Raw genomic sequence first — 21,499 nt, 5'->3', positions numbered from 1 at the left:
AAAAGGGAGCAGTGGGGGAAAGGTCCATTTTGCTTCAAATTCTTGATTCTAACAGCTTCTGTCCTTCTCCCATTGGGCCCAAGGTCCCAGGAGCCCAGTGTTGCCCAGGGAGCTTCACTTTACTGCTGTGCCCCATGCTTGGAGCTGTTCTCCCCTCCACCCCAATCTTCTTTGAACACCCTGCCCCAAGAGGTTTATTAGCACAGATGTGAAAAGGAAGCTATTCATGCATACCAAAGTTTTAATAGCAGATATCTGTCCTAAAAGTGTTCTTTTTTTTCTTTTAAATTAGGGGCAATGACTTAAACTAAAGGAATAAGTCCCCAGTGGTGGGACACTGGTATTGACAGTAAGCCAGTTAGGAGGGAGAAATTTGAGTAGAATGAGAATTTCTGATGGCCCTGAGTCATATCAAAAATCCCTGGGGCTCCAGCACCATGTTAAAATGGTTGGAGGCAATAAATATCTGTTGGAATGCTTTGAGATATTCCTCTCTTTGCCTGAAATCCCCAAAGGTGGGGTCCTAGGGCTACATAAATTTGTAGTTACAGGGACTCAATCTCTTTGGAAATTGTTGTCCATCACTCATGAGCTGAGTTAGCTAAGGAGTGGGACCAAGAATCTGGACAGAAAAAAACAAATATGCATCTGAAAGAAGAAGTGATATACACTAGTAACTGAGGATAAATGGTGGATGAGGGCTCAATACCAGGGATGTGAGCACTGAGGGACTGGCATTGCAGTTTATGGTCATTGGATAATATGCCGTTATCATGGGAGGGAGAAGTTTTCAGTGGAAATAAAGTTTCTCATGGTTCAATTCAATCAATTCATTGAGAATTTAAGAAACATAAAAATGTTAAGTCCATTTGCACCAAATAGGTACACTCCCACTTCCTCACCATTGTGCCAGGAGCTTGGAAATGATGCTGCTCCATTTTGCAGTTGAAGAAAGGCATGGGAGATTAAGTGGCTTTTCCCCAGTCTACTAGTAAGCTACGAACAGAGCTAGAAGTAGAATTCAAGGTCCAGATTTCCTTATGGCTGCCTGTGTGGGGATGTCATTGATGGGGCAACTGGCTTCACTGGCAAGGCACAGCCCACTCTTTGCAGACCATGAGCACAGTATGAATCCTGACCTTCCACTGGAAGTGAGGGACAGAGCTGATTCATACTACATCCCTAGAGCCCAGGACAATGGCTGGTGCATTTATTGGACTCTGTAGTCCAATAAATGTCTGATGTGTACCTGGGAAAGTATGGCAGTTTGGAGAAGTTTTTACAGTAAATTTAATTTAATTTGCTGTATTTGAATCTTCATTTTGTTACCTTTTAGAAGTTACATAATGTTTTGAGCCTCATTTTCCACCTCTCTAAAATGAGAATAAAAACGACTTCAGTGGGTTTTGAGGCTTAAGAGAGATGAAATAAATGAAGTCAGAAGGAGCTCTATGAATAGCCCGCACCCTTCAACCTGTGGTTGGCCACAGGCTAAGGCATTCTTTACCCCACAGTCTAGATCAGCTATGGGAACAACTCATTTTACGGGCATAAAATGGAAAGCCCATCTTACCTGCTGAGGCCGTTTTCAACGTGGTCAAGATCTCTGTCCGTGGTCCTTACTGCAGGGTGGGAGAACTGGGTGTTAATCTTGGCCATCTTCTTGCTTTGTCACGTTCAGCCTCAGGGTGGTTGCTGAAATGTGAACACAAAGCAGATCACATCAGGATGGGGAAGTACCTGCAAACCCAGCTCATTGTAGGTAAGGGTTATTTCTCCAGGCAAGCCCTGGCAGACATATCCTCTTCCATTTCTCCCATAGTTCCAGCTACACTGTGTTTTTTTTTAATAATAGGTAACTTTTATTGAGTAAATACTATGTGCCAGGCATCATTCTAAGCATTTTACAAAGACCATTTAATCCTCACAGCATCCCTATGGGGCAGATGCTATTATCCCCATTTTATAGATTAAATATATATATATAAACATATAATGTATTATTTGTTTCAGGGGTACAGGTCTGTGATTCATCAGTCTTACACAGTTCACGCTCACCAAAGCACATACCCTCCCCAGTGTTCATCACCCAACCACCCCATCCCTCCCACCCCCCTCCACTCCAGCAACCCTCAGTTTGTTTCCTGAGATTAAGAGTCTCTTATAGTTTGACTCCCTCTCGTGTTTTAGTTGGGTATCTTTGGGTTCTTCTTCCCAGACTGAAGCACAAGCAAGGTCTTTCACTCCATACCGAAGAGCTGCTCAAAGTTAAATGCTGATCCAGCCAATAAATGAATGATTGGCCAAGTTGGTATTTGATATAAGAAAGCTAAAATCCTCATGATTCTGTGGAATGATGTGATGTTCCTCTTCACTCTGGTTTTCTCATTTACTTATTTTTATCTTATAATTTTTCACATGTTTTAGTAGCTCCCCCAAATCCCATTTTAAATCAAAGCATTAAAAAAACAAACAATACTTGACATTCATAAAACCTTTACAATGTGATATTATACTCAAAACACACTGCATCTCATTTAATCCTCATAATAACCTCATCAGATATTTACAGTTTTTACCCCCACTTAAAGATGACTAAATTGAGATTCAGAGATGTTAAGCATTTTGTTCAAGCAAAGAAATAGGTAAAACCTGTTGATGGCATGATCCTGGTGCTAGAAATCAGACCATGAATACTCTACCTTCAGCTAACATTGGAAGGTGCCCCTATGACTGATGAGAAAAGAAAGTTGATGTGAGCACAGGGCTGGTGTGATGAACACAAAGATTGGCCAGTTCCCTCATCCTTGATCAAAACCTTCCAGGCAGAAGATGAATCCCTGAGGACAGTTTCTCTTAAACAGACAAACACAGGCTCTCTCGAGCAGTCACATAGCTTAAGTATGTCAGATGTCAGTAGAGACCACTCTAGAGAAAGATGGTGATTTCTAGAAATAGTCCAGTGACTCACTCCAAGACTAAATTAATTCCATATCCAAAGGAAGGAGAGTGCAAGGAGCCTAGAATACTGCACCAAAGCCTGGATGTAGTTCCTGCTCACCACGGCCAACCCACCGTGAGTTTACTCAGGGGCAGTTGTTTGCTCATAGGTTTTGGTTCATCTCTGATGTTTGATAATTTAAGTCTATGGTTTAAATTTTATACTTTTCTCAATAGATCAAAAACTGTTTTGATCTTAAAAACTTTACTCATTTATGTAACAGTGAGTTTCTGGCTGATCACAGGAGCTAAAAGAAATATAAGATAAAGACAGTTTTCAAGGATCTTATAGTCTAGTAGGGCAGATGATGGATACCAGAGGGTCCTGCAGGCCATGTTAAGGACCTTGGGCTTTACCCTGAGCCCAGCAGGGATGTGGTCCAATGTGTAAAGGCCATTCTGGCTGCATTGAGGAGGACATATTCAGGGAACATGAGTTGGTGTGAGGTGAGTGGCTAAATGCTGCAGTATCTCAAGAGAGAGAGGATAGTTGCCTGAACTAGGTTTGTGGTAATGAATGAGATAAATTAAAAAGCTACTAAATAGATATAATCACTGGGACATGGTAATTAATCAGGTATAAATTATAGGGTGATGAGGAGGGCAGTACTGAGCATGATGCATGACTGCTGGTCTGGGGCATTGATGGTTCTGCACACTGAGGCAGGGAACTAGGGGAAGAAGCAGGTTTGAGAAAGAGAATGCTTCCAGTTTGAGATGTCTATGGAAACCTTAGAGCCAACATAGGAAATAAATGTCTTCCACTAAAGGAAATAAGCCCAATTTGAAATCATTCACCCAGTGCTTTTTTATTAAGCACTTACTATGTGTGAGACAATATGCAAAGAGCTAGGGTTTTACAGAGAAGGATATGCATCTCTGTCCTCAGGGAGCTTACAGTCCAGTGGGATCTAGAGCAAGTCTTAAAAAAGCTTTAGGACTCTGCAGAAAATCTATCAAATTATTCTTTTTTATACATTTCCAGGAAAGTTGCACCAGAGAAAGTTCATTGCCTCCAGCCTGGGTCCCTTCCTTCAGCCCGCCTCAGCTGCACAAACCCTGGCCTTAGATCCTATTGTATGGAGGCAATACTTCTGGGCCCTCACAGACCTGCCAGCTATGGAGGGTTACTGTATGCCAGAAACAGGGTAGGTGTTCATGTAATACTGCTCCTTTAACCCTCAAATAGCCTCCCCTTTCCTGCCCTTTTACAAGTGAAGAAGCTGAAGAGGTACGTAATTTCTGTAATGTTGCTTAGAGCCTAAGCCAGGATTGACAAAGTTCTGTCTGACTCCAAGACCTGATAGTGTAAAGTTAGTGGGTGGCAAAGAATGGGCATTGCCTTTTGGCCTGAGCAGGAGGGGTCCCTGCCTGGGACCCCAGGCTTTAAAGGACTCTACTCTGACTCTCTTCCAGCCACAGAATATGAGGCCAAGCGGACTTGCCTCCTGCTCTAGATCATGCTCTGGGTGCCCAAGACTCCCAAATTCTGTGCTCAGGAGGCTCTGGACTGGTTCTAGGGCCTGCCTGGGTCTCTTACCAGGTCTATTTTCCTGAGAAGGGCATCAGTGTGCACTCCCCTAGAGCTCTAGGTGGCCAAGGAGCAGCTGTTTGGAGGGAGGGGTGAATAGAGCTCAGAGCTGTGGGGTGTCCACACGTGTGTGTGAAAGACCCCTTGTGACCTGAGGTAGACCTGAACTGAGCAGAGAAGGAGGCAGGCATGGATAGGGAACCAGAGATCAAATCTTCCCATGCCACCATATTCTGAGGCTGAACTCAAAGGAGCCTGAGAAGTCTCTATTTGAATCTGGCCTTCCAGTCATTGCAAAAGTGATTTGTCAATGTAAGAGGATAGGGCATGTTTGATTCGACAGTGTATTAGCTTGATCTCTGTCACAGTCATCTCCAGCTCTCTACCTCACATCCTTCCTGCCCATCTTTCAGTCTAGCTATTGCTATGGCAACCAGTTGCCTGTGCGGTGACCCAGTAGCACCTTGCCTCAGCTACACTGTGGACTGCTCCCCTTCCTTCCTGGGGGCTTCCCTGCTTCCCCCAGAGAACATATGCTAGGATGCTTATGCCATTCTGACACATGTACAAAACTAGAAGGGCTAGAGAGGTAACTCCCCCTTGGGCAACTTTGACTTCCAGAACTCAGGAATCAGCAGTAAATGTTCCCATCTTCTATTCCTCAGGAGGGTAATTCAATGGTACTCTACATGGCTCTTTGGAGAAGCCCTAGAAGGATCAAGCCAGTTGCCCAGAGTGGTGATCAGTTTGATAATATACACTTGGGGTGGTTTTCCCTTCTTGCCTTGTTTTCTCTTCTAAGACCCCCATGTCTCTTCCTTGGAATCACCCCCCAAATAAACTGCCTGCCTGCAGGCTTTTGTCCAAAGTTCCAGGTTTGGGATTTTGTGTGTGTGTGTGTGTGTGTGTGAGGAGGTGATTACCTCAGCTAAGAGAATATTTTTTTAGATATTTAGACAAATGGTAGGTGGGTTACATGTACTCCTGACCTGGGCCCCTGATGGGTAGAACAGGGCAAAATGTGTGTGATTAAAGGGAACTGTTAGTTTAAGGTAAGTCAGAAGATCTTTTTTTCCCAATTGTTCATAAACATCATAATAATTGTATTTCTTAAAAAATTACTTTAAAAATCAGGATCCAAACCAGGTCCCCATATTCTGATTGGCTGATTTGCATTTTTTAATCTAAAGTGTTTTTCTTAAAGATTGATTTATTTTAGAGAGAGAGAGAGGAGTGCTTGTGTGTGCAGGGTTGGGAGAAGAGGGCAGAGGGAGAGAATCTTCCAGAGGCCCCCCATCCCAATCTGAGCACGGAGCCCAGTGGTGTGGGGCTTGATCTCACAACCCATGAGATCATGACCTGAGCTGAAACCAAGAGTCAGACGCTTAACTGACTGAGCCACTCAGGTGCCCCTAATCTAAGGTCTTGGATGCATTTCTCTTCTTTCTCTTTGTGGAAGAAACATAATTGTACTCCAGAGTTTCCTATAGTATGGATTTTTGCCAATTCCAAATTGACAATGTTTTCTGTAAGTTAGCAGTTGTACTCAGAGGTTTGGTCAAACTTGGGTTCAATTTTTTTTTCAAGAATATTTCTTCGGGTGATTTTAGCAGCCATTGATGATCATTGCCTGGACCTATCATTTCATTACGAGTTGCAAATTGGTGATATTCTATCATTTTTTCTCTACCAATTAGCTAACATAGTCTTAAAGAAAACTTTACTTATGATTTGGCTCTTCAGTGGTACCGTTCATACAGGAAAGTCAGGATAAACAATCCTTTCCTCTTATTTACCAATTTTTAAGTCCTGACATCCTAAGTGATTCCCCAACTGCCCTATGAATTTTCACATTTCCTAGCCCAGACAAACTCTGGGAGAACTCACAAATGAGATCACGAAATTACAGTCAATGATCCTGAGGCGGCTGTTGAAAATGAAACCTGCCATCCAGCCAGGGCCCCCTGAGTGTGAGGCACCTGCATATCCATTACTCATTAATCCTCAGGAGCTCCAAGAGGTAATAGTGATGCTGTCTGACCCTGAAGTCCACGTAGTGGTTTGTTTTGTTTATCACACCCACTGCAGGGGATTATAAATGCACAAATATAATTTTAATTTTCAAGCACAGGAAGAAGATGTATCCTGCCAACTACCAGGGTGACCTCAAAGTGGATCCTAGGCGTGAGTCTAAGAGTGGTTTGTGAACATGTCTCAAATGAATGTGAGTTTTCTAGGGCTTGACTGGGGAACTAACAACACATCATTTCAGACAATTCCCATTTTTTTTACAGCATTACTAAACCCAGCATGTTTTCTCCCCCTACCCCCACCCCCAAACACACTTATCGACTCCCACATCCCAGGCATCATGCCTGGCCCCGAAAATTATGAAGATGAAGAAGCTAGGTCTCTGTCTTTGAAAGCACAAAACTGTATGGGGGAAACAGGAATGGAAGTGGGGGGTAGGATACAGAGGTGCTGAAATAGAGGTAGAGGCATGGTGGGGAGCAATGGGGAAGGGGGGAGGCACTAATTCTGCCTCAGGGACCACAGAGGTCCGAGGAGGCTTCTCAGATGAGTGGCGATCACAATATTTATTTGACATTATTCAACATTTACCATGTGTTAGGCATTGTGCTGTGCACCTTTGAGGATTTGATTGTGACTTCTGTATTCTGGTGCATATCTTTAACTTTCTCCATTGCTTTTGGCTTACACACCTAAGTAGGCCAGGAATCTAACACAGCTCACCTGCACTCCAGTTTTTCTCATACTTTTCCCATTCCTTTATTAACTCCAAAAGATTTGAAGGCAAGAACTGTTTCCTTTTACTTAAAAAATATCCTCCTAAACACTAGCATATATACACATGGTGGGTAATAAAAAGAGGGTGGCATAAATGGATGAGGAACAGGTGAGTAATTGCAATGATGACACTAATAATAACAACAGTGTATTTACTGAGCATTTACTCTCTGCCTGGTACTGTTCTTTTTTTTTTTTTTTAAAGATTTTATTTATTTATTTGAGACAGAGAGAATGAGAGACAGAGAGCATGAGAGGGAGGAGGGTCAGAGGGAGAAGCAGACTCCCCACCGAGCAGGGGGAGCCCGATGCAGGACTCGATCCCGGGACTCCAGGATCATGACCTGAGCCGAAGGCAGTCGCCCAACCAACTGAGCCACCCAGGCGCCCTGCCTGGTACTGTTCTAATAACTTTAAATGTGTATCAATAAATTGATTCTCACCATGCTCCATGAATGAGTCAGACTGAACATTTCTATCTTACTTAAAAATGGATGGAACTTTATAAGGGAGAGAGCAAGTAAGCAACAAAGGAGGTCAAAACATGTAAAGCTCTTTCTTCTAAACTAAAATGTGCTTCTGAAAAAAAAATCTTTGTTCCTACTTATGATGACTAGCTCTTTATACTAAAAAAATATTGTCCATGCTCTGTCCTTTTTTATTATGGCTTAAACGTGAAAACCAGTCTGGTTCAATTTGTCATTTGAAACATCATTTTCCAATCCCTAAATGTAGCTGAGACAATAAAGAGGTGCCAAGAGCCCAAGATGCATACTCTTCTGGCCCATTGGAGGACTTTCTGAATTATCATTGCCTTTGGTTATGACTCTTATGCAGCCAGAGGCTGGCAGTTTCCATTAGTGAGGCACCAAGTCTAGACACAAAGCCGTGCCAAAAAAACTGAAACCCCAATCAGAGGAGAGCCCCACAGGGCACACTGGGTGCAGACCTTTATTTTCTCCAGCTGAGACAGATGACTTTTACCACTTGGTCTACAATCTTCTCAGAAGTAATATCTCTCTGGGTTTCATCCATTTCTGTTCTCTACAACTCAACTTTCTCAGCATCTCTCTAAGCAAAAGCACTCAGGAAATTCTCAGTAAATGTGAGGTTGGACAGCCTTGCTTTGTCAAACTAAACTCCAAAGATAAGTCAATAACTCCCACACAGTCTATGTACCTTGGAACTCTTTCTAAAGCACACTTCAAATTGCCTTTCCCTTCTTCCCCTATCCCATCTGGAAACTGCAGGATGAAGGAAACTATCCAATGCTAAGCCACTTAATCACTCTGAGAGCTGTGAACCAGCCCACAGAACAAACACAAGGAATAGAACAGACATTACTATAGGCAATGATGAAGGCTGTGTGTTTTCAAGCAGTCCTAGGCTGTTGTAAGGGGAAGACACTAGTCTTTTGTTTGAGATAAATGGCATTGTAAAGACAATATAGGTGGCCAAGGGCACTGTACTGAGAGAAGGGAAAACTGGATTCTCTTCTTAGCTCAGCCTCCAATTTGGGCAAGTGACCTAGCATTTTGGTTTCTCTATCCAATGGTGGACATGGACTTATTGCAAATGAAATATTCCACAGAAACCCAACAAATAAAACATTTACTTGTAGTATTTTATTTAAATGTATTTGAAAACATTTATAAAGATAATTAGTGGGTACAGACCAATGGAACAGAATAGAGAACCCAGATATGGACCCTCAACTCTATGGTCAAATAATCTTTGACAAAGCAGGAAAAAACATGCAATGGAAAAAAGACAGTCTCTTCAATAAATGGTGCTGGGAAAATTGGACAGCCACATGCAGAAGAATGAAACTCGACCATTCTCTAACACCATTCACAAAGATAAACTCAAAGTGGATGAAAGACCTCAATGTGAGACAGGAATCCATCAAAATCCTAGAGGAGAACATAGGCAGTAACCTCTCTGACATCAGCCACAGCAACTTCTTTCAAGATACATCTCCAAACGCAAGTGAAACAAAAGCAAAAATGAACTTTTGAGACTTCATCAAGATAAAAAGCTTCTGCACAGCAAAGGAAACAGTCAACAAAACTAAGAGGCAACCCACAGAATGGGAGAAGATATTTGCAAAGGACACTAAGATAAAGGGCTGGTATCCAAAATCTATAAAGAACTTCTCAAACTCAACACCCAAAAAACAAATAATCAAGTCAAAAAGTGGGCAGAAGAGATGAACAGACACTTCTCCGAAGAAGACATACAAATGGCTAACAGACACATGAAAAAATGTTCATCGTCATTAGCCATCAGGGAAATCCAAATCAAAACCACACTGAGATACCACCTTACACCAGTTAGAATGGCAAAAATGGACAGGGAAAGAAACAACAAATGTTGGAGAGGTTGTGGAGAAAGGGGAACCCTCTTACACTGTTGGTGGGAATGCAAGTTGGTACAGCCGCTTTGGAAAACAGTGTGGAGGTTCCTCAAAAATTTAAAAATAGAGCTACCCTATGACCCAGCAATTGAACTACTGGGTATCTACCCCAAAGACACAGATGTAGTGAAAAGAAGGGCCATATGCACCCCAATGTTCATAGCAGCAATGTCCGCAATAGCCAAACTGTGGAAAGAGCCGAGATGCCCTTCAGCAGATGAATGGATAAAGAAGATGTGGTCCATATATACAATGGAATATTACTCAGCCATCAGAAAAGATGAATACCCAACTTTTACATCAACATGGATGGGACTGGAGGAGATTATGCTAAGTGAAATAAGTCAAGCAGAGAAAGTCAATTATCATATGGTTTCACTATTTGTGGAACATAAGGAATAGCATGGAGGACATTAGGAGAAGGAAGGGAAAAATGGGCAGGGGGAATTGGAGGGAGAGATGAACCATGAGAGACTATGGACCTGAGAAACAAAGAGGGTTTTAGAGGGGAAGGGGAGGGGGGATGGGTTAGCCTGGTGATGGGTATTAAGGAGGGCACGTACTGCATGGAGCACTGGGTGTTATATGAAAACAATGGGTCGTGGATCACTACATCAAAAACTAATGATGTATTGTATGGTGACTAACATAATAAAATTAAAAAAAAAAAGATAATTAGTGGGTATTTACCCCCTCCCTAAAGTGGAAATACTAATTAAAAAAGATATGTGCACCCTTATGTTTATTGCAGCATTATTTACAATGGCTAAGATACAAAAGCAACCTAAGTATCCATCAATAGATACTCAGCCATTAAAAAAAAAGAGAGATCGGGCGCCTGAGTGGCTCAGTTGGTTAAGTGACTGCCTTCGGCTCAGGTCACGATCCTGGAGTCCCGGGATCGAGTCCCGCATCGGGCTCCCTGCTCAGCAGGGAGTCTGCTTCTCCCTCTGACCCTTCTCCCTCTCATGCTCTCTGTCTCTCATTCTCTCTGTCTCAAATAAATAAATAAAATCTTTAAAAAAAAAAAAAAGAGATCTTGCCATATGTGACAACATGGATGGACCTAGAGGGTATTATGCTAAATGAAATAAGATGGAGAGAGACAAATACCGTATGATTTCACTTATATGTGGAATCAAAAACAAACAAATTAAGAAAAAAAACCCATAAAAACAGAGAAAATCTGATGGTTGTGGTGGGAAGCAAAACGGGTGAAGGGGATTGGGAGATACAGGCTTCCAGTTATGGAACGAATAAGTCATGGGGATAAAAGGTAAAGCATAGAGAATATAGTCAATGGTACTATAATAGTGTAGTATGGTGACAGATGGCATGACACTTGTGGTGAGCATAGCACAATGTATAAAGTTGTCAAATCACTATGTTGTACACCAGAAACTAAGGTAACATTGTGTATCAACTATACTTCAGTTACAAAAAAATCAGTGGGACACCATGGTGTCCAGTATATTAAAATTTGGAAAAAGTACATTAAAAAACCTTAAAATGTGCACAGAACACCTTAGGGAACTCTGTGGAACAGAGCTGAAAACCAAGGCTCAGTTGATTTTTTTTTTAAAGATTTATTTATTTATTTGAGAGAGCGAGAGTACATGAGAGAGGGGAGGGTTAGAGAGAGAAGCAGACTCCCTGCCGAGCAGGGAGCCCGATGCGGGACTCGATCCTGGGACTCCAGGATCATGACCTGAGCCGAAGGCAGTCACTTAACCAACTGAGCCACCCAGGTGCCCCAGGCTCAGTTGATTATTAAAGGTCCTTCCATTCCAAGATTTTCATGATGGAACAAAACTGTAGAGTGCAAATATTGTGCCTGACAGTCCTCTCATAGTTTGTGTGTGAATGTGATCCTACTGGAAGAAACAAAAATATTCCAGAGTTTCAAAAACAGAAAGGAAAAAGCTATATAATGTTAAAATTCTCTGGACATGGTACAATATAAATAAAAACAACTTGAGGGGCACCTGGGTGGCCCAGTTGGTTAAGTGTCTTCCTTCAGCTCAGGTCATGGTCCCGGGGTCCTGGGATCGAACCCTATGTTGGGCTCCAGCCCCACGTTGGGCTCCCTGCTCAGTGCAGAGTCTGCTTCTCCCTCTCCCTCTGCCCCTCTCCCCCACTTATTCTCTCTCCCTTGTGCTCTCTCTCTCAAGTAAATAAATAAAATTAAAAAGAGACAAACAATTTAAGTATCAGAACTTACATGAGAGGGCACTTTGAAAATTACATTATGATGCATTGATCCTTCCCAAGAATGCAAACTTGATTTAACATCCAAAATCAATTAAGGTAATACATCATATTAATTAAAAAATATTAAGTAAATGGCAAAAGCCATATGATGAATGCAATAGACACAAGAAAATCATATGACAAAATCCAACATGTTTTCACGATAAAAACAATCAACAAAATAAGAATAGAAATTCCTTAAACTGATAAAGGGCATCTATGACAAAACCACAGCTAATATCATACTTAATGGTGAAAGACTGAACGCTTTCTCCTAAGATCAGGAACAAGACAAAGATATTCACTCTTATCACCTTCATGCAACATTGTACTTTTAGCCAGGGCAATTAGACAAGAAAAACAAAAGCATCCAGATTGGAAAAGAAAAAGTAAAACTATCTCTATTTGCAGATGACATGATCTAGAATATAAGAAATCTTAAGGAATCCACTAAAAAACTATTAGAACTAATAAATGAGTTTAGTGGTATGGCAGGATAAAAGATCAGCTTATAGAAATCAATTTTATTTCTATATGCTAGCAGTGAATAATAAGAAAATGAAATTAAGAAAACAATCCCATTTTTAACAGCAGCAAAAGAGAATTAAACACTAGGAAATTTAACCAAGGAAACTGAAGATTTGTACACTGAAAACTATAAGACATTGTTGAAAGAAATTGAAGATATAAACAAATGGAAAGATATTTCCTGCTCATAGAGTGGAAGGATTAATATTATTAGTATGGCAATACTCCTCAAATTATCTACAGATTCAATTCAATCCTTATCAAAATCCCTGCTGGAAATTTTGCAGAAATTGACAAATTTACATGGAAATTCAAGGAACCCCAAATAGCCCAAACAATCTTGAAATCTTGAAAAACAAAAACAAAGTTGGAGAACTCACACTTTCTGATTTCAAAATCTTACTACAAAGTTCAAGTAATCAAGATGGTGTGGTACTGGCATAAGGATAGGTATACAGATTAATGGAATAGAATTCAGAGTCCAGAAATAAACACCCACCTTTATGATCAATTAATTTTTGACAAGGATAACAAGATAATTTAATGGAAGAAAGAATAAATAGTCTTCTCAACAAATGTTACTAGGAAAACTGAATATCCACATGCACAATATTATACACCTATACAAACAGGAACTCAAAATGGATCATAGACTTATGTGAAAGGGCTAAAACTACAGGATTCCTAGAAGAAAGCACAGGAGTAAATCTTTATGGCCTTGGGTTAGGCAATGGTTTCTTAGATATGACACCAAAAACATAAATTAAAAGAGAAAAAAATAGATTACTTCATCAAAATAAAAAGTCTCTGCACCAAACAACACTATCAAGAAAGTAAAAAGGCAACCCACAGAATGGGAGAAAATATTTTTATATCACATATTGGTAAGAGTCTTGTATCCAGAATGTATAAAGAACAGTTACAACTCAATAATGAAAAGACAACCCAATTAAATAGTGGACAAAGGATTTGAATAGACCTGTCTCTGAAGAAGATATATAAGTAGTCAACAAGCACATGAATATAAGCATATTTAGTCATGGGGAAATGCAAATCAAAATCATGATGAAATACCACTGGATAACAACTACAATGGCTATAATAAAAATATAGTTAATAACAAGTGTTGGCAAGGATATGGAGAAACTGGAAACCTCACACACTACTGGTAGGAATGTAAATGGTGCTGCCATATTGGAAGACAGTTGGGCAGTTCCTCAAAATGCTAAACATAGTTGTCATATGACCCAGCAATTTTGCTCTTGAGTATATACCTAAGAGAAATGAAAATATACATCTACATAACAACTTGTACATGAATATTCATAGCAGCATTATTTGTAATAGCCAAAAAGGGGAAACAACCTAAATGTCCATTAGCTGATAACTGAATAAACAAAATGTGGTATATCTACATAGTAAAATGTTATTTGGCAATGAAAATGAATAAAATACTGACTCGTGCTACAACATGGATGAACTTTGGAAACATCATGCTAAGTGGAAGAAGCAAGATGCAAAAAGCCACATGTTGTATGATTCCATTTATGTAAAATGTCCGGAATAGGCAAATCCATTGAGAGAGAAAGTAGATTAGTGGTTGCTGGGGGAAAGGGTTCAGGTGGGGGGTGGCCAGAAAAAAGAGTCACAGCTAATACCTACAGGGTTTCTTTTAGTGGTGTTGAAAGTTTTAAAATTATGTTGTGGTGATGACGGCACAACTGTAAATATTACTAAAAAGTGCTGAAATGGATACTTTAAATGGATGACTTATGGCATGTGAATTACATCTAAGGAAGTCATGTTAAATCTAATATCAAAACTTCTTTTATTTATTCATTTTTTAAATTTAAATTCAATTAGACAACATATAGTACATCATTAGTTTCAGATGTAGAGCTCAATAAATCATCAGTTGCATACAATATCCAGTGCTCATCACATCACATGCCCTCCTTAATGCCCATCACCCAATTACCCCATCCCCCCACCCATCTCCCTTCCAGCAACCCTCAGTTTATTTCCTATAGTTAAGAGTCTCTCATGGTTTGTCTCCCTCTCTGATTTCTTCCCATTGAGTTTTCCTTCCCTTCCCCTATGATCCTCTGTTTTGTTCCTTTAATTCCACATGAGTAAAACCATATAATTTTCTCTCTCTGATTGACTTATTTCACTCAGCGTAATACCCTCCAGTTCCATCCACGTCAATGTAAATGGTAAGATTTCATCCTTTTTGATGGTTGAGTAACATTCCAGTGTGTGTGTGTGTGTGTGTATATATATATATATATATATATATATATATATATATATATATTACACCTTCTTTATCCATCCCTCTGTCAATGGACATCTGGGCACTTTCCATAGTTTGGCTATTGTGGACATTGCTGCTATAAACATGGGGGTGCAGGTGCCCCTTTGGATCCCTACATTTGTATCTTTGGGGTATATACCCAGTAGTATAATTGCTGGGTCGTAGGGTAGCACTATTTTCAACTTTTTGAGGAGCCTCCACGCTGTTTTCTAGAGTGGCTGCACCAGCTTGCATTCCCACCAAAACTTTTTTTAAAATGCAAAACTAACAGTATCTGCTACAAGAAACTCACAAAATATAAGTGTATTAAAGGGAAGAAGTGTCAAAATATCACATTAATAATGGTATTGATCACATATTTGAGGGCTTGCACTATGCCAGGTACTGCTCTACAGCTTTTCACAGGTCAGAACTCATTTAATCCTCACAATAACCCTATGAGGTAAGTTACTGTCCCTATGTTATAGTTGAGCATGCCAAGACACACGTTTCACACAGACAGACTATCACAAGCAATTTAGTTGTAGAGCTTGCAAAGTCAATCCCCTGCCTCTCAAGAAACAAGGTCAATTTCTGGGGCTAGTAGGTATTCAAAGCTGCCTCCATCTGCCCAATAAAAGTCCAAAAGGGCAGCTCAGGTCTTAGACCATGAAGGTGTGTCTAGTTGTGCTCAGACTGAGCTTCGAGGTGATGAGGGGAAATGGAGTTCAGAATCTGTGTTCTCTCTTTTCTGTGGAGTGGAGGATAGGCAAACCCAGGAATGTTCCCACACCAAGATAGAGAGGAGTCCAAGTTAGGGTTGTTGTGTCTGATTTCCCAAGGAAACCTCTGAATGGCTCTGAGGTAGAGTTCTCTCTCTTCTGAACTCAATGCATTTTTATAACACAAGAAAAGGGAAGTTTGGGTATGCCAGCTGCAGATTTTCAATTCCTCTCTGAGAAAAAATTAACATTGTTCCCAAGAACAGGAAGAGATTTGGGGTGAAAGAGAATGCACTGAAATTGTAACAAGGTTATCAATTATGTTACTCAACCACCAGACAGAGACATGTCTCATGCCTAGAAAGTGTCTTGGTCTTCTGCAGAGATGACTCAGAATTAATGGGACTCTGGTTTCCTCAGCTCTAAGTGTGTGCAATTTCTAAGTGACTGCTTTGCAATAAGATTCAGCTGCTCAGGTTGAGATTCCAAGAGGATGAAATTGCTTTCCAGATGTTGCTAGAGCTGGAGAACCCAGATCTCTGTAGCCAGCCCTATAGATGCTATCCTCAGAATTCCATCTCTACCCCCTTCCCACTCCCCAACACACACACACACACACACCCAGGACCAACAAGGCCAGGCAAGGTACCTTCCTTCCTTTCCCAAGCCAAAGATGTGTTTCACCTAGCCTAGCTGCAGACACAGAGGTAAAGTGTTCTTTTTTGTAAATTAATTTTGGGGATGTGATTATAAAAGTAATGCACTGTCATTATGAAAATTAATAAGATGTTCATATCTGATTTTGAGCACTTGGTGTGTCAGGTGCTGTGCTCAGGAATTCACTCTAATTACTTCACTTACTCCTAACAACCCACTGAAGCAGGTATTAAAATATTACTTCCAATTTACACATGAAGAAACTGAGACTCAGAATGGTTGAATAACTTGTTCAAAGTCACCAGTGGCAGAACTAGGGAACAAAAGCCTGTTTGAGTTTAATCCCTACACTGCATTGTTAAAATGCAAGAGGGAATGCGTGAAGTCCTGCAAAGGAGGGCAAACGAAGTGCTGTGTGGGCTAGATGAGGCCCAGGGTGCAATGTGTGAGGATGCAGCATAGGCAGCAAAGAGCATCACTGGTAAAAAACTATCCAGAATGGCAGCACCCCAACGGCAGCCCTGTCTTCGTTAACATCATGAACACCCAAGCTGACTGATTACCCAGCATGAGCCTCTACTCCTATTTCTCCCTCACTTTCCCAGATCCAAAATCCCCAAGTCCTCTTAGTTACAGCACCAACTATCTGTCCCCTCTTTCCCCTTCCATCATTCATTCATTAATTCAGAAATGGAGTGAGGGTGGGAGTCCTGGCCTCCCTCCCCAGTATTTTTGAAATAATTGCCTCACCTCTTTAATGCATCCAAAGCTTGGCACTTAGGAGGTGCTCAGGGAATATGGAATGAATGAATGAATGAATGAATGAATGAATGAATGAATGAATGCGTCTTCTGCACTAACACCAGGGTCTTCCTTTTTTTTTTTTTTTAAGGTTTTATTTATTTGACAGAGAGAGACACAGCGAGAGAGGGAACACAAGCAGGGGGAGTGGGAGAGGGAGAAGCATGCTTCCCGCCGAGCAGGGAGCCCGATGCGGGGCTCGATCCCAGGACCCCGGGATCATGACCTGAGCCGAAGGCAGACGCTTAACCGACTGAGCCACCCAGGCGCCCCCACCAGGGTCTTTCTAAAAGGTAGTTTGAATCATGTCACTCAGAAACTTTCAGAGGTTGCCTATTTTCTCCAGCATGCAGTCTTAGCCTGACATTCAAGACTTTTCATAACCTGGATCATATCAGCCTAAAAGGGAAAGCTCCATTTAAACCAAATTACTCATGCTTTCCTTAAGGGTGTCGCAAATTTTCTTGTCCCTCCTATTGACAGACTCACCAAATCTCACCATGGACTTCCTGTATTTCTCAGTCTCCCTTCCAGGCCAGGTGAGGGCTGAATAACAGGCTCTGGCCAGTGGACTCCTCCCATGATGCAGAGTCCCCCAATTCCTCCAAACCTCAGATATTGCATAAGTGATGGATGGGCTAGTCCCTGAGAGGTTCCAAGTCTATATATTACCAGAGTAGGATCTATCTTCTCCTGACTGCTCTACACATCTTTGGTCCCACTAGTCTGTCTAGAGAGAGATTTTTCCTCTTTCTCTCCAGTTGAAATTCCTATCATCCTTCAAGTTTCAACTAGAGTATGACCTCCTCTGCCAGTCAGTCACTCCCACCTCTCTCTACTCTCAGAGCACTATCATTACCTCTATTTCAGCCCAGAGCAGAGCCCAGCTGACAGGAAATATAAGGGCTTGTCTATCACACAACACTGTGAGGTCAGAGAGCATGGACTGTGTTTGTTTAATTCTGTCTCCCACTGGACTTAGCCTTTTGATTTGTACTTAGGAGTAGTGTTCACCTAATATTAATTAGGTCAGAGGAAAAAGTATTTACCCCTTGACCTCAGTGTATGCAACTGGGGATGGAAAATAAAAGCTTGACCCATCTGAACCTGGAAGGCACAGTGGTTGGCAGGGATCAGAGAAGGTTTCGGGTGAACAGGGCTCTAGGCAGGATGTGTGTGTGTGGTGGGGGGGGTGCTGTTCACAGAGCCTGGTCATTGCCATCCCTCCCCCACTCCCCTAGGAAATCCGAAGCCTGTGCACAATCTGGGGGAGCTAGCAAAAAGCCTCTGCAGCTTCTAACTGTTTACCTCCTGGGTACCATGGCAACAGGAGATTGGTCACCATGGCAACCCCATTATTAACCAGAGGCAGCAACCGCTGGCAGATAGTGAATGAGGACAGAAAAGGCATAAAAACGGGTACATCAAAGACACGGGGCACACTCAGTCCTGGCCAAAGTCCCAGCTAAAGTGACTGAGATCTTGCTCTGACCAGTTACCCACAGAGCAGCCATTCACCCTCTCCTGGCATCCCATGCCCAGTAAGGACCCCATTTATGGATGAACGGAGGCTGAAGAGGAAAAGTGCGGGTGCTTGGGCATTCATGTGAAGTAAGGGCAGTTTGTGTCTTCCCCGCTCCCACCCTACTAAAGGAGCTCCCACCAGCTGGGTTCCCTGGCCTGGAAGAATTTCCAAGAATCCAAGACTTTGGCATACAAAACCTGGCACAGAGAGCGACAGCAATAGTAGTCACCTCCCCTCTCATTGCCCAACTTTTCACCACCCCTTCCAGTGATTTCTCACCGAGGGAGTATGTGACTTTGTTCCCAGACAATTATATTATTACCGGGTTTTATGAAGGAAAGTGTGTGTGTGTGTGTGTGTGTGTGTGTCTTGCACAGGGGGTGGGGGACAGTGCTGGTGGACGGTCCACAGAAAAAGTTAGGGGTCTGGACAGCACAAACCCAGGTGGGAGGACCACTGCCCAGTAGTTTGGGGTACAAAGGACCATGCCAACCCCAGTTTGCCCCTCTGGAAGATTTGGAGAGGATCGTCCACTGTAGGGCTCTCTGGTTTCCAGACGAGAGGTTGCAGAGCTTGCACGGGGAGTCCTGAGCAAGCAAATTGCTTGTTGGAGGCACCAGACCCATGGACAGAGGCCCAGGGGCAGGCTTCAGGTCCTTTCTGCTCTTCCCTCCCTTCATCCTTGGCCACATTTCTTATCTAGCTGGAGATACCCGCTTTAGAATGACAAAGTTTAAAATCTCAGCAACAGCACAAAGCAGAGCAGTTGTGAATTGAGGAATCACAAGGGGAGAAAAAAGAAACAACCCTCCATCTCCCCAGTCACCCAGCCCCAGCTCTTGTTGGGGACTGCTGGGACAGAATCCCGGGACAGCCAGAGCATGAGGAAAGGCTCCACCAGCCCCCTTGGGAATAGTGAGTGGAGGTGGGAGCTGAGCTTGGGAGAAAAGCCTGAGGACGAGGACAGAAAGCCTGTATGATTATCGGGTTAGGGGATTGCAAGGGATCAGAGGGCCTGTTGCCCTTTTCCTCAATGCCTAAGTACTAAGACCTGAGGCCCGGAATGGCCAAGATCACGGATTATTCTTTTTATCATTTAAAAAAGAAGAAGAAGAAAGAAAAGAAATTGTGATTGCTCACTTCCCTAAATAATTTGAACTCTTTACCTCCTCCTCAGCCCACCTGTCTCTGGATCCCCAACGCTGAGTAGGGGCTAGCGTGGGCAGTCCCTTAACCTGGTCCGCTGATCGCCCTAGCTCCTGCTGCTTCCAAACCGCGGACACAACTTCCCCACACGCGCGCGGCGTGGACTCCGGGAGACTCTGCTCGTCCCTGACCTGAAGCCACAGAAATGAGGCGGCCAAAGAGCCTCTTGCAGGACGGGCGGCCATGGAGCCGTGGAGCCCAGCCTCTGGGTTACGGGGTGTCTTAGGGAGGTGTTGCCAGGGTGGTGTCATGCCCAGACCCCCTACCTGTCCCCAGTGGGAGCCAGTCCAGTTCTTTCTGCCTTCTGTCCTGACAGCTCAGCCCGGCTCGGCCCAGGGCGGTTGCCGGACGGGAGTATAAGGGGTGCGATGAACTTGGGCACAGGGGCCGGCTTTGTCCTGTGATCGCAGCTGGAGGGGTGTGTGTGTGCCTGGGATGGGAACAGATGCCAGAGCGGGCCCTTGCTTCTCCCCTTTCTCTCGCCAAGACGTGGCCCGTTTCAGCCCCGGGGACTGCGGACAGCGCCACGCCCGCATTAGTGCTTCGCCGGCCCACCGCTCTGCGCGGACTTCTTTAATTCACCTCTTGTCTGGATGGAATCAGCGACCCAGTACATCTCCCAGCGCCCCAAGAACTTCCAGCTCAAGAGCCCTTATAATCCTTACCCGCCAAAGTTTGAGTTCTCAGCGACGCGCCTCTGTCTGGCAAAGCGTCTCCTCCTCGCTCCCTCCGGGTTCTGGGCAACAGCTCTGGTCTCACTCCCTCCCCAACTCTCCTGCCCCAGGACCGTCCTCTGCGGACGGCGGAAGGAGTCTGTTGCCTCCCTCTCTGTCTCTCTCTGGAAAATTCAGGCGAGGCTCTGGAGTCTCAAAGGCGGTCGCGGAAGAGGCAGAAGCCGCCCATTCGTATCAGCAACCTTTCTGAGGGAAAAGGGGGCGAGCCAGGAGCAACAAAACAGGAAAGTCTGCCTGTCAACTCTGGACACTCTCCTAACAGGGAGCCGCCACATTGGACTCTTTCCTGGGATGTTTTACCAGTAACGTAATCCACACTGGATGAGGACACTACGGAGATCTGGGAGTCTGAAGTTTAAAGGTGGGAATATATTACCCTTTTAACTCGTTTGCGATCTTAGGGAGGGTTTTAGAAATAAATCTCTCTTAGGGATATTGTGTATTCTCCTTGCAGAGATTTGTTTCCTTCTGCCACAGCAGACACCACCAGATTCCCTGATCTAAACATTAAAACCCACCAATCCAGCCAAAGGAACATAAACCCTTTTTGGAGAAAATAACTTAACAAAGCCTCCACATTTTTCCAGACTCACTTTCCCCACAGAAACCATATATCTAAGGACACACCGCTCCATGGAGGATGAAAACATAAACTCACCTCCCCCTCACTCTTTGGATCTGGATTGCAGGAGCAGGTCCCAAGGAGGAATCCAGCTGTCTTGTCTGGGACGAGGTCTGAAAGCCTTTTGGCTAACACCCTTATGGGAAGAAAATGCAGGAGCAGATCCCACAGCAGTCTGAAAATGAGAGGACTTGGAGCTCATGGTATTTCCTGAACATAGCTATTAAATTGTCTGTGCATGGAGCAGATTGTCTTTAGAAGGCTTAAATTCTTGAGATTATGCAACACTTGGAGAGATCAAGTGTATATTATTCACTGGAGAAATAAAGAATTAGAATCACACACACACACATACACACACACACACCTTAAAGAAGGAAAGCAAAACCCAGAAAAATTCTCC

The 21,499-nt window shown here is 43.0% G+C and overlaps 1 protein-coding gene across 1 annotated transcript in view; it reads right to left on the bottom strand.

The window, feature by feature from the left end:
• The window catches only part of CNGA3 (cyclic nucleotide gated channel subunit alpha 3), a 51,606-nt gene extending 30,718 nt beyond the window's left edge, over positions 1 to 20,888 (bottom strand). Inside the window, exons 1-2 of the mRNA XM_045885137.3 lie at positions 20,406 to 20,888; positions 1,574 to 1,695 (exon numbers count right to left, since the gene is read on the bottom strand). Coding sequence (XP_045741093.1) covers positions 1,574 to 1,659 — 86 coding nt within the window. The 5' untranslated portion in view covers positions 1,660 to 1,695; positions 20,406 to 20,888. The remainder of the gene's footprint in view (positions 1 to 1,573; positions 1,696 to 20,405) is intronic.
• Between the last annotated feature and the right edge of the window lie 611 nt (positions 20,889 to 21,499).

Source organism: Mirounga angustirostris, unplaced genomic scaffold (genome assembly GCF_029215605.1).
Source record: "Mirounga angustirostris isolate CCGP_5_RB_7025 unplaced genomic scaffold, mMirAng1.0.hap1 SCAF_10, whole genome shotgun sequence".
Classification (NCBI taxonomy): domain Eukaryota; kingdom Metazoa; phylum Chordata; class Mammalia; order Carnivora; family Phocidae; genus Mirounga; species Mirounga angustirostris.
This window is presented reverse-complemented; position numbering and strand designations above follow the sequence as displayed.